The sequence below is a fragment of the Ascidia mentula genome, chromosome 6 (assembly GCF_947561715.1).
Source record: "Ascidia mentula chromosome 6, kaAscMent1.1, whole genome shotgun sequence".
Taxonomy (NCBI): Eukaryota; Metazoa; Chordata; class Ascidiacea; order Phlebobranchia; family Ascidiidae; genus Ascidia; species Ascidia mentula.
Window position 1 is genome coordinate 4969693 of NC_138571.1, and position 16809 is coordinate 4986501.

At 38.2% G+C, this 16809-nt stretch overlaps 2 protein-coding genes and 1 non-coding gene across 4 annotated transcripts; all 3 read right to left on the minus strand.

Annotated features, from left to right (window-relative positions):
- Positions 1-235: 235 nt before the first annotated feature.
- On the minus strand, positions 236-433 carry LOC145907506 (U2 spliceosomal RNA). Its single transcript, XR_014402891.1, has one exon. It is a non-coding gene; the product is annotated as a U2 spliceosomal RNA (small nuclear RNA).
- A 2902-nt stretch (positions 434-3335) lies between these two features.
- Positions 3336-6924, minus strand: LOC145905374 (uncharacterized). 2 transcript variants are annotated; one of them, XM_082992559.1, is made up of 12 exons: positions 6797-6924; positions 6565-6741; positions 6366-6501; positions 6047-6165; positions 5804-5965; positions 5420-5611; positions 5263-5360; positions 5106-5210; positions 4555-4750; positions 4402-4499; positions 4285-4348; positions 3336-4093 (listed from the first exon to the last, which is right to left on the minus strand). In XM_082992559.1, the coding sequence occupies exons 1-12, from the start codon at positions 6858-6860 to the stop codon at positions 4083-4085; spliced, it is 1422 nt and encodes a 473-aa protein (XP_082848685.1). In that variant the 5' UTR covers positions 6861-6924; the 3' UTR covers positions 3336-4082. The 2 variants fall into 2 exon arrangements, with proteins under 2 accessions (XP_082848685.1, XP_082848684.1); XM_082992558.1 differs by having other exon boundaries at positions 3336-4168.
- A 7351-nt stretch (positions 6925-14275) lies between these two features.
- On the minus strand, positions 14276-16281 carry LOC145905382 (caspase-3-like). Its single transcript, XM_082992570.1, has 8 exons — positions 16138-16281; positions 15935-16070; positions 15679-15860; positions 15458-15599; positions 15079-15257; positions 14849-14987; positions 14698-14795; positions 14276-14635 (listed from the first exon to the last, which is right to left on the minus strand). The coding sequence occupies exons 1-8, from the start codon at positions 16177-16179 to the stop codon at positions 14507-14509; spliced, it is 1047 nt and encodes a 348-aa protein (XP_082848696.1). The 5' UTR covers positions 16180-16281; the 3' UTR covers positions 14276-14506.
- Positions 16282-16809: the final 528 nt, after the last annotated feature.

Genomic DNA, 16809 nt, shown 5'->3' on the forward strand with positions numbered 1-16809 from the left:
CCTCGCCAGCAGTGGTAGTAATAGCGGGTTCGGTTGAATCTCTAGTTGCAATGGTTTCAGATTTGGCTGTGTTGTCTTTTTGAATTGTTTTATTGTCAAAGTATTCCTGCTGTTCGTTGTTCGTTTCTTTTGTATTGTTTCTGCTGGATCCATGTTCGCAACGTCTGCTACGAAGTAATAATGCTGTATTCTTTTTTGGGGGTTATTCCTACATGTGTGCGAATGTGGGGCGTGCCTGCCTGGAGTTGCCCGGAGTTGTGCAATACCAGGACAACCCGTCGGCAGGTCGAAGCAAGCTCGGTCGACCGGCACCAAGCCCCCTGTCTAAAAATCAAGTTAACACAAAGACATGCAAGCGAATCGCTTGCGTTCCAGGTATTAAACTGAAAAGAACAGATAATGTTGTATTCTTGTATTTGTTGCAACAAAGTACAAATTAAGACTGGATTTCTATACAATCAGCATTGGAATGATTAACAGGGTGCGAAATGAAATAACACAGGAAACGAAAAATGTTACGCTTCAGCGATCACAACTGTAATCAGCAACCGGCAACGGTTTAAAGTGTGCAAAGCTTCAAAAAAGGAGTGTTTCCAGTATAATAATTTATATAAAGTCCCTGGCTCCTTAAGCTTGCTTTACCCATTTAGATTTAAAGCTATATGTTGTTTATCAAACAAGTTTCCCACAGGAAAGACAATCTCACCCGATGAAATATATACATTTTTTTCTTGTGTTTTTCTCGCAGTTTGTGTGACCATCAGGACAAGGTTTACAAATGTGGTTGTTCAAATATTCGTTTGCTTCGCACGATCCACTCTCAAACCCTTCATCTGTCTTAATTTTAACAGGCTCCTAGACAAAAGTGGATATATCATTTGTTCATGTAAAACTATTTAAACTTTCCACTTTATACCTGTGCTCTGCACAATTGGGAACTGTAGAAAGCGATTAAGACAAACAGAATATTTTTTTCGAGAGCATCACTTAACTGGTTGATGTTTAAAAGGTTGCATGTGACTGCTGGGAGAATAAGCAAAGGCAAAAGTTTGTAAATTGTCCTAAATCGTTATCTGCGAAATGTAAATTGATTAACAAGTCGGTTATGGACAAAATATCACTACAATATTTGTTTTGAGTAATAACAGACATAACTCCTAATGTGGTCATAAATGTGGTTACATAGTTTCCTCAAGAATTTGCACAAAGCATTTTACTTGTATTGATTGTCAAATACTCGCATGTCGCATCTCACATGAAAATAAGACATCACCACACAATTTCCAAATTTCTTTGAATGTGAAACGTTTGTCGACTTTCTAAAAACTCTGAACTTGGTGTATACCATAAAAGAATTCGACATAAAAACTCCCAGCATATCATGGCAAACTTTCTACAACTTAAAGTCTGTATTCCCACTTGCACCAAAAGTCAGTCCAAAGTGCACCTTGTTTTCAACGCACTCTTACTAGTCATGTAAACCCAGTCAGGCCTTCATAGGGAAAGAGTCAACATTAACACAAAAGCTTGACGTGGTGGCGGCCGGTTGTTGTTCATTGATATTGGATCATCTTTGCCACTGTGGATTGTCAAGCCTGGCTTTCGTTTCACAATGGTAAGTAATTTAAGATGGACGCAAAATGCTGTGGTGAAGTCACCATTTTAGTAGTAGTGGCAAACTAAATTAAATAAACCGGGCTTCACACTCATATTTGACAAACGAACGTCTATATTTGGTTTGAATCATCCTAAACATCGTCATCCAATGCTAACTTACCTAATTAAAACATGTTGTGAACAACACAGCAGTCACCTTATCTGGTAGCACTACTATCAGCAAAATAAAGTTGATTACAAAGTTGCCTTGTCATGTGACTGTACGATACATTCCAGAAATGCTACTCAAGATGCAGCGTGCACCAAACAAATCAGGTTTGTACTTATTTGGCACAACAGCATTAAATTGGAGTTGTCATCACATACATTTCCATTATCATCGCTGTCACTATCTGTACTGTCTGTCAAACGTTATTTCAAACCAATGATTTATTTCACACCAACAGATACAGATCAAAGAGAACAAAAGACACACATGTGGTCCAGCACACGGTTTAAATACACCAACGTACAAGGTTAGTTAGGAGCATGCAAAGCTAACACTAGTGGCGCTAAATAACAAACACTACATTTCCCGAACACTACCTTTATATAAGCAAAGGTGGAGCCAATAATATGACCTAGTTTGGTGCCTAACGGATGACGGTGATTGTATAGTCACCACAAAGTGGAAGTCTTTGCTGGCCGTTTGGTCAGCAAAGTCGTCTGAAAGTCGCACCAGCTGCACTGATGAGACCTTATAGGTCGAAAAGTGGCCATCTGTCTGCAGCTTACACAACTATATCAGAAATTAATTAATTGAATATTTTTTTTGACAAAGGCGCAAATTCTTTTGCGTTGATTCATTTTTGGACTTTGTGAAAACCTTTATTTTACGAAATATTGTAGATCAGTTTCATTAACGTAGTCATTTGCTGTTCCAACAGTAAACGCGACCAAATACTACATATGTCGTAAGTAAACGCCCCGTGCATGAATTTATACAGATTAATAAGTCAATTGTCGTATAATAAAACTAAATTGAGTTTCCTGTCAATTATTTTACCACACAAAGACGCTCAAGGTATTTTAGACGCCGAAATGATTTGCCGCGTTGGCGCCAACCGCACTGCAAGTGTGAATCCCCTTGCCGTTTACAAAAGCGCGGGAAAAATCCGCGACCGTTACGCTTCGCCACCCGCAATCGTCAATCGCGTCTGGTGTGTAGAACCCGTAAGGTTGCAGCCGCAAAACCCAACTTTCAATGGTTAAAATTTCGGAGAATAATTTATTGCAATAGTTTGTGATCTGTAACTAAGTCAAAATCACTTAGTACAAATACATAAAAAACTTCACTCTCACGCCCAGCCAAGAGTCAAATGCCTTCTTTTCTGTTTGTGAATTCCGGCGTTCTACATCATACAAACTCCTACTTGTAAAATAAATAATCTGATCTTCTATTGACTGTGTTTAAAACTAACCCAGCGCAATGACCAATAGGATTAGAGTCGGCAATCACTGGTCGGATTACATATAAATCTCCCACAAAACGGCGCTAAACAGCAACTTTACAACTTTTACACAATCTGGCAGCTCTATTTTACTAATAGGTCTTGAAAAGCAAATCCGTACATTGATAATGTGTTTATGCAATCAAAAATATACACTTTCGCTCTGTTAAAAGTGAATTTCAACGTTAGATGAAAAACTAAATTAAGTTTACACAAACAAATCGCTGAAGTAAAGGGAAATGCGGTTACTTGGTTACAATATACTGGAATAGAGTCTGTGCAGAGCGCTGACGATACAAAGTGACATAATTTGAAAAACTCAAAATCCACGTGACAAGCATCCAGCAACCTCAATATCATCATTTGCCAATATGACATTGTTTGTTGTAGTTGGATAAATTGTCGCCCCGCATCCATAACACCATTGTTCGGTTTGTGTCAACATTTAAGCCTGTAAGGGTTAACAAATGCTCAAAGTTTCAAACGAAAAAGCTGTTGTGAAGTTAGTGCGCATTTAAGGTTTCACGCTTGGTCATACAACGATATAGAAACTGGCCAAATACGCAAATAACCGAAATTTACAGGAAGTTGCCACACGTCGAACGTTTACACAATACACGATACAAGAGGAAGCGAACTTAACAGCGCTTGCACTGTGCATCATATTTGGGAGCAGTAACATTGAATTAAGACGACAAGAACAAATGTGCAGCAAACAATTTCAATTTAAACTGAATGAAAGTAGCTTCGATCAGAAAATATTGTCCAATGTTCACACCAGCATTCACAAAAGGAAACACCACTTATCTTGTATTCATTATATAAGTTGGATCGTTTATTCATTATATTGGAACATCTGCTTATGAGAACATACGAGAAAAGTTTCAAATGTTCTGAAATGCTTTGTTCATACACTTATCCACAGATTCCAATGTCAAAATTTGTGCCCTTATTTACATGAACAGGGTGGCATTTTCATTTCCTCACTGGAAAAGGATTGGAAGCACTCATGTTCATGTAAACACGTTCTTCTTTAACATTTTCATAAACGCGTGAAGCTCCTTCAAATAAAGATTGTTCGAAATGCGTGAACTCACTTTTAAACAAGGGTAAATGCAGAAATTAATCTATTGGCAAAATCACATCTATTAAACTACTACAGGAATTATCAACATACCTCTATTTAAATGAAGTGTTTCACCTCTAGGGGTGTCAACAACCACATTATGTCTCTTTCTGTTCTGAAATGAAAAGATGGATTATTGTTGATGGAAAAAAATCAGTTTAAACTTACCACTATGAAAACAATTGCAACAACGCCTAGTACGACAACCAGAACAATGAATCCAACAAGAATTAGAATATTCATCCGCGTAAAGTCGTTGACGCCGCCTATAGTTTGGACAAGGTTTTGTTATCGTTGTATTGAGATTTAATGTAGGCTTACCTTTTCCGTTGTTGGTGTTTTCTGTGGTTGTTGTTCTTGTTTCCGTTGTTTTTGTTATGGCTGAGGTTATTATACCTCTTTTAGGTTTATGTGTCGTTGCGTCCTTTGCGTAAACTTCCGAACGGCTGCCCAAGGTTATAAACGAAAGGTGAGATCCAACCTCTACAGAAAGTTGGCCGGTTAGAAACGCTCGTATCTGAAAAAGAAATCCAAGTCTATTCACAACTTTAACAATTTTTAACAACAAAAACAATTATGTGAAATCAAAACTGCACAAGATACTAAAGGTAAAGCATTTCATGGATGTGTGGAGTGAAGTTTGAAACAATGTGTCTACTCTCATCGCATGAAAGGCCATCGAGTTTCCATCGCTTGGGTTATCAACAGTTTTACTTTCGGTGTGCCATCCATTCAGTTTCTTGTTTAAGCGGTTGTGTACTATAGATAAGCATGTGGCAACTCGCACAGAGGTTTAACTGCAACGGTGTTTCAAACAGACACCAGTTCGTATATCACAAGTTTCAAACACTTACTTTCGTGCACATACATACCTCTGCTTCGTAATAAGTAGCTGGATTAAGGTTTGGAATGGTTATACTTTTGTGGTAATATGATGTTTTTGGTATTTGCTTGGATCTATTAACGTGAATCTCCACCTGTTTTGATAATCTATGATAAAAATTTACTTTAATCAACTATGGTGTGTACCTTGGCTGTTAAATTGTACTTGCTGATAAATGCATCAATTCCATCCCAATAAACTTGCACCTCAGAGGTATTGGACAAAACTTTTGCATTGCTAGAAACTAACAGCGAGCGTTAAACGTGCGACCAGGAATACTTGTTGAGAAATTATAATGCTTACGTTTAATTTGACAAGCGTAATAGGCAGGTTTTGTGCAATTTACACTTGAATGCTCCCATTCAGTTCCATAATGCAGAACACTTTGCTGACAGTTTGGGTTGTCAATCAGGGGATAATTGGTCCGAGTTCCGTTGATCCAGTACCGAGTATCGAGAGATGTGATAAAACTCCCCCCGATTATTACATTGATATCTGCAGTTGTAACAATTTTTATTACTTGCGCTGTATAAAGCTTTGATAACTCGCCTAAAAAAGTAAAGACTTTGCATTCCTCAAATACCAAGAATGAAAGGACTGATTAAGCTCACTGAGTTACTTTAATATAATGTGGAAATAAACAGCAATAATTCTGGCCATTAATCATATTTCAAGCTTTAGGCCTACCTGGAACATATAAGGGATATAAAAAATGATGAAATGATCTGTACGTTTGTTGCACGTTTCGTAACAAACTTGACCACAATCCAATTTTGTAATAATGATAAATAGGTTTGAAGCCTTTCTGTGGCACCCAAGGTACGAAGAGAGTGAAGCCGGTTTTCCAAACTAAATGTAACTAAAATTGTTCGACTATCTACCAAACAAATCATTCGACCCATACGATCGAAACTATGTCACATTCTGTACGTCGGTAACTTGTGCAGTCTTCGAAAAGAAGTTGCCACTTTTCAGAGGATGTTCTCTCATAAGCTTTACAAAAATTTAATCCACTTAAGTTTGCCTGGTTCCTCCAACTGCTGGTATTTCTGAAGCACAAGGGTTACATGATATAAAACCTTATTGCAACACTTAAAATTGGGATTTTTGAAAACGTTTAGGAGTTGGACTGAGGAAACTTTCATGAGACGGATGATATATAAGAAAAGATGAAACCGGAATAAGTGAAAACGTTCTCTGTGTGAGAAACGAAATTTATATTCCCTTCTAGCGTTATATTCTGAATTACGTTGTAAAGAAATCCGCGTAGTGCAGGAGTCCAATACGTTCAGTACTTTTCCATTCACCAACTTCTGTTGGATCCATAGAGAATCTCGTCACCTCATCAAACCCAAATTTGTAGAACATATAAACCCGTGTCAGTCCTAGAAGAAGATACACTGTATGTTTAATTTATATTTACATAAGTATGATTAAAGGTTGTTAACCTCTTGTGTATTTTTCATTTATTAACTGTATCAGAGTTTCGTTGATTTGGGGATCAACATTCATTGCGAGATTTCCACCCAGTAAAGAACATTTCTCCTGTGCAGTGTTTGAATCAGCAAGATCATCAGATAATACCAATATAGTGTCCTTCACTGCACTTATACCATGCCTTGATTCTAGAAGTTGTCGTTTAGCAGGTTTTCAATTTTGATATAATAATTCATAATGTACCTGACTTGGCTTGCGAAAGATGAAACAAAATCGAATAAAGAGTCGCAAGTGATTTGTAGTTCATTTTCTTTGACGTGTTAATAAAACAACCCGGCACAATTATTGATGAAATTTTAGCATTAGATTTGTTGCAGTGTGTTAATGATTTCTAGAAATATTTCATTCTGGTCAACAATGATCAAAAATTAGATTACTTATAGCCTATTTCTTTCCATACCACCTTTACTCATTTACGACATAAGTCACCAACTTTCTGACAAAGTTGCCTAATTTTGCGCAAGGATTACATTTACTGTTAGGGATTACCTTGCCTGGCTGTAAAAACACAATACCTTCTAGTCCATTATGTTTGACGAAGAATACGTTATGTACCGTGTAGAAAGTACAAAGCAGAGAAACCAGAGTACGCAACTTCCTGTTAGCGTGACTAATAGGTTCATCGTAAAGTGAACCCCACAAGAATAAAACTTCCTTAAGCCTGGAGATACGCGAAAGTTTTGGCCGGGTGACTCATCAAAGTACCAACTTAATTATTCATCGTTATAAATGCGGCTGTGTTATTATGCTTGTGTTATTCTCCACAAAGTTCCATTTAAGTGTGCTTGTAATTCCTTAAACTAACAAGAAAGACATTAGTTTCATAACCTTCGTCTTCGCTGTTTTTTGCGTTGTGTTTCAACTTATTTAGTTTAAACAAACCAAATATTAACTTTTGTGTCCAAAATAAGAGGAAAAACTAAATGTATGAAAACTATGATGGTGTGGTGGAGTGTAAAATAGCGGATATGTTGCCTTGTTTCTACGTTCTCTCGCTTTGTGTTAAGTGTTCCTGGTTTACGTTTGGTTTTCAAGATATGCTCGTATAATAAAGAGCAACTCGTTTCAGAGGTGACCCCGACCTATTAAAAACGGTAACTTTTTCATTTGCGTTATGAACAACAGCAGAACAGAGACGGAGAATGCAATGGCAGTCAAGCTGTCTCCTTTTTAGGCGGCGCAGCTAGGAATTTGGTTTCAGCAAGCAGAGGCACAATTTGTCCTTCGCAGTATTTCGAGCGACAGGACAAAATATTTTCATGTGGCAGCTTTTTTGGATCAACCAACCACCGTTCGCTTAATATACGTGCTGGAAAATCCGCCGTTGGGATCGCTATGTAACAATCAAGGAATGTTTATTAGAGACGTTTACCATGACACCTTTACTGCGAGAAAAGCATTTACTTCATATGCCTCGTCTGGGTGACAAATTACCTTCCGCCCTCATGGATGAAATGCTTGCGATGCTTGGCAGAGAAAAAGGTGGCTTTCTTTTTAGAGATTTGTTCATGAAACGTATGCCAGATGAAAAACGCACTAATTTAGTCGGTCAGCAATTTCTGGATTATCGCATAATGGCAAGACAAGCCGATTCGTTGTGGAAGGCCAGTCGAAATGATCAAGGTTTTGAAGTTGCGCTTTTTGTGAAGAGTGCAACGAAGAGAAACTGTTTCATCGCCCAGACGCGGAACTGACAGGCGTCTGTGCTTCTATCAAGTGTGCTTTGGAAAGAAAGCTCTCCAGCGTTGCCAACTTTGTGATTTTCAGGAAAACGATTCAGCCGGACGCAACTAGCTGCTGTAGCGGCCGGCATGTAGTAGCCTGTTTTTATGAGTAGTAGCCTGTTTTACTTCTGAGACAAAACCTCTGTAAGGAATATTTTAGATGATACAGGACCTGAAATCAACGTTTTACCACCAACTAGAATGGGAAGCAGACTTAATAAGCAATGTAAAGTCCTTGTAACTGCCAACGGAAGCAATATTCGAACACGCTTTTGTTTTGGTGCACTTGCCCACTTGCAAATTTAAATGCAGGTTTCCAAGCCTCTTCATGGAGCTGACTTTTTACGCCGCCAATTAATTAGCGCACCATCAGCAAAACGAATCCCATCTTAATGCAGTTGCCGCAAGCAAATCCGAATTTCCCTCCTTGACATCGCCACACTTGTCCAAAACATGGTGTGCAACACCAGATCGTGACCCCTGGACCACCAGTCCACGCGTGTGATCGACGTCTTTCTTCTGAAAAACTTATCCACCTGCATATGAGCGTTTTCCCCAGCACAGCATAGTCATTGTAGGGTCATTACCGCCGTCGCAAGGATGCATGTACTTGCTTACGATTGTCGATCACGCGATGGCTGAAGCGGTGCCAACGCCTAATGCCACCACAGTCACGGGCGCTAAAGGTTTCATTTTTCATTTGGTCGCTCGCTTTGGCATAACCCTAGACATTTCCTCCGACCGCGGTCCACAGTTCACGTCCGAGCTGTGGACCAACTTTACGTCTTTTTTGGGAATTCAGCTTCATCGCACTTCCTCCTTCCATGCGCAATCCAATGACTTAGTCGAGAGCATAAATCGACTCATGAAAAGTGCCCCCATGGCTAGACTAACGGGATCTAATTGGGTTGATAAATTACCCTGGATTTTGCTTGTTATCCGGACTGCTCACAAAGAGGACCTTTCTCAGGCAAGCATTCTCAGATCAGCTGGTGTACGGACCCACTATTTTTGTCCCTGATGATTTCGTGATTGGGCATCTTGAGTCTCTCACACCTCAAAAACTGTTGCCTCAATTGCAGGAGGCAGTGCGTCAGCTTTCAACAACCCCGATGTCACACCACGCCAATGTGCAGGTGGCACTGCTGGAGGACCTTCAAACGTGACGTTATGCATTTCTTCGAACGGACAAGCAGCGGCCATGGACACCGCATTACAAAGGTCCTTTTCGCGTTGTTGAACGCGACAGTAAAACTTTTACGCTGGATTTGGCCGGACGCCATCATAAAGTTTTCGTGGACAGAACCTCACCGAGCCAGTCCCAATGGCACAACCGCCCAAGCGAGGCAGACTTCACAAGCGTGCCAGCTTGCAGCAGAATGACATTTACGAAACGCCCGACCATCATTCTTCGCCCTCTGCAACACGAGCGCATATTGCCGATTGTGTATTTAAGCGATCCCGATTTGTGTTGGCAGAAATGATGTAAGTGTTTATGTTGTTGAGAAACTAGCAACGGTGATGTGTTGTGTGCGCTGGAGTTTAATACCGGGTGTTCATTGTGTCAACAAAGTGTTTAAGTTTCGCTTTCGAAAGAATAAACACTAGCTTATTGGAAAGTTTGTCGCTTTATTAAGATTTAAGGGCAAGCATACCAGTTAGACAGTGGTGGTTGTAAAGAATTTACTCAGTCTTTGCCAGGTTGGCCGCCTATCATAGCCCTCGTTAAAAACGTTCAGAAACCGTGTGGTCAATAAAGATTAAAATTATATTTTTCATGCCTGACTGAACCACATTGTCATCACCCAATCAAAAAATTTCGCCCGGGCCTTAACCGCTTTTCTTTGGTTAGCTTGGCAGATAGGTATGGCCCGTATATGGATTTCGAACCTTAGCCAGACATATATCTCTGGTAAAAGTTCGACAAAGAAACACTACCAGCGATGGCCGTAGATGCGGGTCTTGTTTGGCTCATCCTTGTTACTGAAGTTAGGCCGAACAATATAACTGTGCATGTTCAGGCCTATTATCTAACCTCAACCTACTATGTCCCGCACATACTGAATGATATACCCTGCATACAATTATCATTGACACAACAATTCCAATAACCTTTCTTTAATTTATTGAAACAAACAATTTGCGTAATTATGAGTTCGCCCACCATCGCAGTTCTCCACTCCGGACAGAGATGGGATTTTTTCAATCACTGTAAAATTAAAAACTTTTTAATGGCACATAAATAAACATAAGTAAATAGTTAGGCAAATTTGCTCGAAAATTAGGCTAACAGTACCACAGACACAAAAACAACAGAGGCAAACTCACAAATATATAACATGCTGCAATGTACTGTACTTACCATTGGGTCAGTTATGATATTTATCAAATCTGCAGCCATAATTCTTGTAGGTGCTGCATCCTTTTCTCTCAATTATACTTTCAAATTTATCATTGTACAAACATGGGTTTTCTTTTCTTAATACCTATAGCAGATAGTTAAATTAAAGGTAGCCTATCTGATGTACTACAAAATCTTAAAACAGAAGCATCTGCCACTATTAATGCTGACAATGACACAATATTATTCCCAAATGATGCAATAAAACGGATTCAGTCAGATCCGCAACAAAAAGAAGACATAACGTCTGTTCACAGCGGACTCGTCTTTACCAGACCACGCTTTTCACGCATGAATGAATCCGAAGTAAAATTGCGCAATTTATTCTCACACATTGAAAGTTCAACCACGGTAATGACAAAATGTGGCTATCATAATTCCATGACAACATCATGAAAATAAAATCGCCAAATTTTATCAAGAATAACACGTAATATCAAAATTATTTCGAAATAAATATGATAGATCGCAATAGAAAATTTGCCTTTGAAATCTCCAAAAAATTAAAGTGTTTGTATTATTGTTCGTAAATTCAATTTTATGCAAGGCACCGTAGAGATATTTAACTTAGTCACTAGGGCTAAATTCATTTAAGGCAAACATGTTCGAGCCTTCAACGTGTTGATACCTTACAACCACACGCCGCGCAAGCGTCGCAATGCCACAGTTGAACCTTAGTAGATTTTTTTAGCTAATTATCAAGCATGGCAACACCATACCTAAATCTATTATGTATGCACTCATTTCGTACGTTATTCACATGCTTGGCCGCACGAGACATAATCGCAGAACAGCCGATTGTGTGATTAGAATGGCCGGAGATAAACGGTAGAATTTTTTTGATTGGGCAATAGACTGTGTATTTGGCAATCGTTTGAAAAATAATCTGTGATTATCAGCAAGTAAATTGACATGAGGCGTCAATCGCAATAATAAAACCAGATTTTTTCCCTTTGAAATTACCTCAGCATAATTTGAACAAAAAACTCAAAGCTGGTATGCTACAGATTGAGCAGACGTTTGAAACAACGCTGTGTTTATCAACAGTGCTGACTGTAATTAAGTTACATCAAGACCTGCAACAATGTGCTGAGTTGTTGTTTTACATCTGTAGGTAGATAATTCTTCCGAGACGTTGTATTCATGATTTGGACATAGCGTACAAAAGAAGGCAATTTATTTAGTAACATCGCAGGCTCTTTGGATTATTGACATTTACCTAAGATTATAGAGATTTATGAGAAAACGTAAAATGGAAAGACGTGGAAACAATATATTTGGTTTGAGCATTTAGACCATTGCAAAGCAAGTATGTATTTTAGCGACAATAGGCTGCCATCCACGTCCTGATTTCGTTTACTGTTATATCAAACATCCAATATGACAGGTAGGAACTTACGTAAGAATGAAAATAAAAGCTAAGAAACGACACAAGAACATTATATGAAAGTGTTTCGGAACATGAACACTACTTGTGAGTTGTGTGGCTGGGTCTTGACTCTTGAGTAATTTCAGGACAGGATCTGGTATCTCTATACGTCATATGGTTTACAAAAAAAATAATGTAACATAGTGTCACATTTTGCTACACAAATTTTTGGATCCGTGGTAAGTGTTTAAATGTTGCAAAATCAACCAACAAATCATCTTTAGCAAACAAGGCTAGCATCATTCATTGCGCGACTTTTCCTTAAACAAAATTTACACACCCTCGTTTTGACAAGCATCTAATTTTTAGATATTTTATAACTGACAGGCAAAGTCAAGTTATCGATCTGCAAAGTTATCCGTTGAATAAAACGAAATTGCTTAATTAAAGTTTTGTTTAATAATTTTTCCTGATTAAGAAACCATAATTTAAGTGGACTGTCCACTTTGCTAAACTTACATTCTTACCTCCTGATGAAGCCTGTTGCATAACAGCCGAAACGTTGAGAAACGTAAATAAAATAAAGTTTGCCAGAAGGGCAGTATTCAGCAATAAATATGCCTGGCAGCATCAGTAACAATTTACATAATTTACATAATTTGCCTTTTTATCTGATTTTGAACTTCAGTAGAACATTCTTGTCAAAACACCAACTGATATAGTTGTTATTGTCTACAGTGTTTATAGAGTTTCTGTGGTTTTAGACGTGTGATCACCTGGCAGTTTGTGCTTAAAATTTACTAACAAACCTATGATCTTACCTAATTTGAACCACTCGATTCCACTCATCTAATTCTCCTTTGTGGTGTTACAGGTTCATACAGTAGAGTTTGTATAAAAATAATAAAGTTGATTTTGTCTGGAGTTCTATTGTTCGGCCGTCTTGTTATAACACATCAACAAGAACAGCAATGTAGAGTTGTGTGGGATGCAGTCTGAAATCAAGGAGATCTTATTCAGATAAGCGGAATAAAGGGAGAACCTGGAATCACAGGAAGAAGAGGAGAGAAGGGTGCACGTGGACCACGTGGAGAACGAGGGCCTCGAAGTGAAATCCGAAAACAAGGACCAGACGTTGAGGAAATGAGGAGTATTGTTTTCGGTACGTGGACAAAATTAGTGGTTGCGTCAACGACAAAGAACAATGTGTTTTCTTTCCGGCAGTGTATAGTAATTTGTTGTAACTGTTGTGTATCTTGCAGTGTTTGGTGTTTTTGCCTCTAGCACGTGATTTGACAAGCGGTGTCAATGTGTCTTTTTTTCCTCTCTGCCCCTGCGTATTTTAGTGTAGTTCACTTTGAAATTGCGTTTGCGTTATACCTAATTAAGTGTTGCCAAATGGCAGACGAAACGGCGAAGAAATGCAGCACGTATATTTTATGCCAGAAGAGCAGAATATTTTTAAATAAAATCAAGTTTGATTGGCAAAATAAGCTTGTGCAGGTAAATTTTTGTCTGCCAATATTAGTATTTCACTTAATTAAAAGAATTTTATACCCCTTGTTCTTCCACAAAACTTGGTGTATAAGTTTACTGATATAACCCAAGGCACATGCCTTTAAGGGTCACGGACCATAAACACTAAAGTTAGGTTCACATAGGAAAACTACGCCTAAACTAAACGCTACCTATTGGGTCAGTGTATCGTTCGTTATTTGGCTCCACTGGTGTCAACCTTGCATGCTCTGGTATGCCGGAATATTAAAACAGTGCCTGTGACCACGTGTCCCTAGTTCTCTTTACTCTCTTTGTGTTAAATAAATGATTGGTTTTAAATAACGTGCGATAGACGGTGCAGTATGTGATGACAGCGGAAAAAGGGAAACCAACAAATATCTGTAACCAACCACATGGACCCTAAATTCGTTTTTTTTTTACCGCAATTGATTCTGGAAACAGTGCAAACACGCAAACCGCTTCCCCACGTTTGTGGAATGGGAAAAAGTAAACATGATGTAATGTGTTTACGTCATTATTTTGATGGATCATTGCACTTTACGTCGCAACACATTGCAAGCCGAATAAGTACAGAAGCCGAATGACAAAATACAAGATGCAATGGCAAAAAGGTTCCGTAATATCGGTCACTGACTAATACTTTGATGGAACTTTAATTGTCACTCAGATTAAACAAGAATTTACTTTAGATTACTGAGAAGAACATAGAAGCGAATACCGAGGTGAAGTAATTACGAGTAATGTCAAATGTAATAATAATTAATAATGGAGTGCAGCAGGCATGGTAACTTATATCCGTCTTGAGTAGTCACAAAACTAAACAATGTATATGTACAAATGCGAAATCAAGAATTATTGGCTTTTGATTTATTGAACATTCATTAACGAAAATATACTTTCTTGGTAAGTTGCGATGTGAAAGAAGGAATTTGTTTCATGCCTTGGAACTTTGGATCAGTTGCATTTACTTCGTAATCACGTGCTATTTGATGATTAACTCTCGTCAAAATCTACAAAAAAGAAGAATTATCAGACATACAAAGCATTTAATAATTTTTTGTGATTTAAGTACCTCAAGCAAATTCAGTTCTCCTCTGTATTTTAGAAATTTCTGGCATAGAGTTTGTATAAAAATCGATCCAGTGCCTTTGTTTCTCCACGCAAAGAAATCTAAAATAAACCCAGTTTGACTTTCAACAGATCAGGTACAAAAAACTTCATACTTGGTGGCGTGGAGTGAGCCAAAAGAAAATCTGCCTCCACCGGTATTGTATTTGACTTGGACTCATCTTCTATGAAATACGAATCAGGCACATCTTCTTCCACATTAGCCCCAACGTCGACCGTTTGTCCTCTGCAAGCCTACAGCAACAAACGAAAGCTTTACTTACCGTATAAAAGGTATGATGTAAATTTTGCATAACTACAAAATGAGTCAACCAAAATACTTTGCCTGAATAAAGAAGAGTTTCGGTTTTCCAGCTAAAGAACTGCATTTGTCTGCCGTAAACATGCTCGTCATTTCACTGAGTTTGTACTTCAAATCACGACTTAAGAGAAAATCGTCTTTCTGTCCATGTGTGAGAATAGCGCAGACAAAGCAGTCGTTTTTTGTGTGATCTTGATTGGCGTCTATTAATACAACTGGTGGTTTCCTGGTTTCCAATTACTATTTACTACTTCGTAATAATCCTGTGCTGTTCGCCATCATTATTTACTAGTTCGTAATAATTATGTTCTGGTTCGAAATCATTATAAACTGGCTCGCAATCATTATTTACTGGTATATACTTCTTGCAAGGGTAATATGGTATTTTGTGGTAAAAACCTACAAAATGTAAACTTCGACTTGAGTTCATCCAAGTTGAAATCTTTGTGTACTTCAACATTACGAAATCCCATTGCAGTTGCCAAATCAGATAACGCTTTTGCATCTTTTTCAGTTCCCTCTCTCAAACTCATCTGATTAAATTCCTAGGAGTTCATTGAAAACACAGTTGTTTGCAAAATTAAAAGGTATTAACAAACGAAAGTTTTTCATACAAAAAGCTACCTCATGGTTAAAAATGACGAAATACCCTCGGCTTGCGTGTTGCATGTTATATTCAAATTCACTTTGTAATGGTGCTTCCACGCTTGGTCCTGGTGTTTTGTTCGCAGATTTTTCTGAATTTGTAGCTGCTAGAGTGCTTGCAGGGGTGAAAAACAAAACAGGAGCACTTGCTGCTTCTGCAGCTGTACATTTAAATTGCACATAAAAATGTTAAAATATTGTTTTGAAATCTCGTTTTTGCATTATTATTCCATACCTTGACCATCAGTCACAGATTTGCCAAAAATATTTTTCTGCTCGTTTCCTGTACTTTTCTGTTTATTGCTTGTAACTGGTTGTCTTTCAACGCTTCCAGACCTTTTTCGTATGGATATTTCTAGTTGTGAATTTTCCTAGTAGATTGTATACCTTCAGACTTTGATCAAATTTAAACAGCCAGGGAGCATAACTAACACTTACCGGGAGTTTGGTACATACAGTTACTTCGTGATCCATGTTCATAGAAAAGGACGCTAAAACTTAACTTCCTATAACTCTGGTTAAAATAGGCAATTTTCGTGTGAATATAGCTTTGCCTCTGTAAAAAGGTTCAACTCTTTGTAACTCACCTCAGGCATGCACTGTAACTTTTCCCAAACGCGCATAAAGTAAATGCGGCGTGTTTGTGAAACTCACCTTGCCTTTCTTTGTTCATGAGTGCGCTCCTATAAAGGAAACCGTAAGTAAATATACATTGCGTTTTAATGGCCCTGTGACGCTGTGACGTTCAATAAACGAAAGTTGACGAACTTTCACATCACAATGAAACAACAACTTGTCATTTGTGGTACGTTTTAAATTTATTGCTTCGTCTGATGGAATTTGTAAGACTTGGATCCATCAGTGGAACTCAATTCCAAAATTTAGCAACTATATCAAGCTTTACTCAGGACATGATCGAGAAATAATTAAAACTCAAAAAGTGTTGTTTTCTTTCTGCACTTGTGCTATGATGTCCAAAGCGTCACAGACCATGTAACTGCGTATTGCTGACTGTTGGTCAAATTTCTTCTTAGCCTATCTAAAAATACGTAGTTGTTTATACACAATCAACCAATAATAACTGTACTTTAACCTGCTGCGGATTTATAA

Coding starts and splice junctions, on each gene's coding strand:
- LOC145905374 (XM_082992558.1), bottom strand. CDS start 6,860: ATGAACTACAAATCACTTGCGACTCTTTATTCGATTTTGTTTCATCTT. Junction 5,361..5,419: donor TTACGCTTGTCAAATTAAAC/GTAAGCATTATA, acceptor GCTCGCTGTTAG/TTTCTAGCAATGCAAAAGTT. Junction 4,500..4,554: donor AAACACCAACAACGGAAAAG/GTAAGCCTACAT, acceptor TCCAAACTATAG/GCGGCGTCAACGACTTTACG.
- LOC145905382 (XM_082992570.1), bottom strand. CDS start 16,179: ATGAACATGGATCACGAAGTAACTGTATGTACCAAACTCCCG. Junction 15,600..15,678: donor TCGTCATTTTTAACCATGAG/GTAGCTTTTTGT, acceptor ATGAACTCCTAG/GAATTTAATCAGATGAGTTT. Junction 14,796..14,848: donor GGCTCACTCCACGCCACCAA/GTATGAAGTTTT, acceptor GGTTTATTTTAG/ATTTCTTTGCGTGGAGAAAC.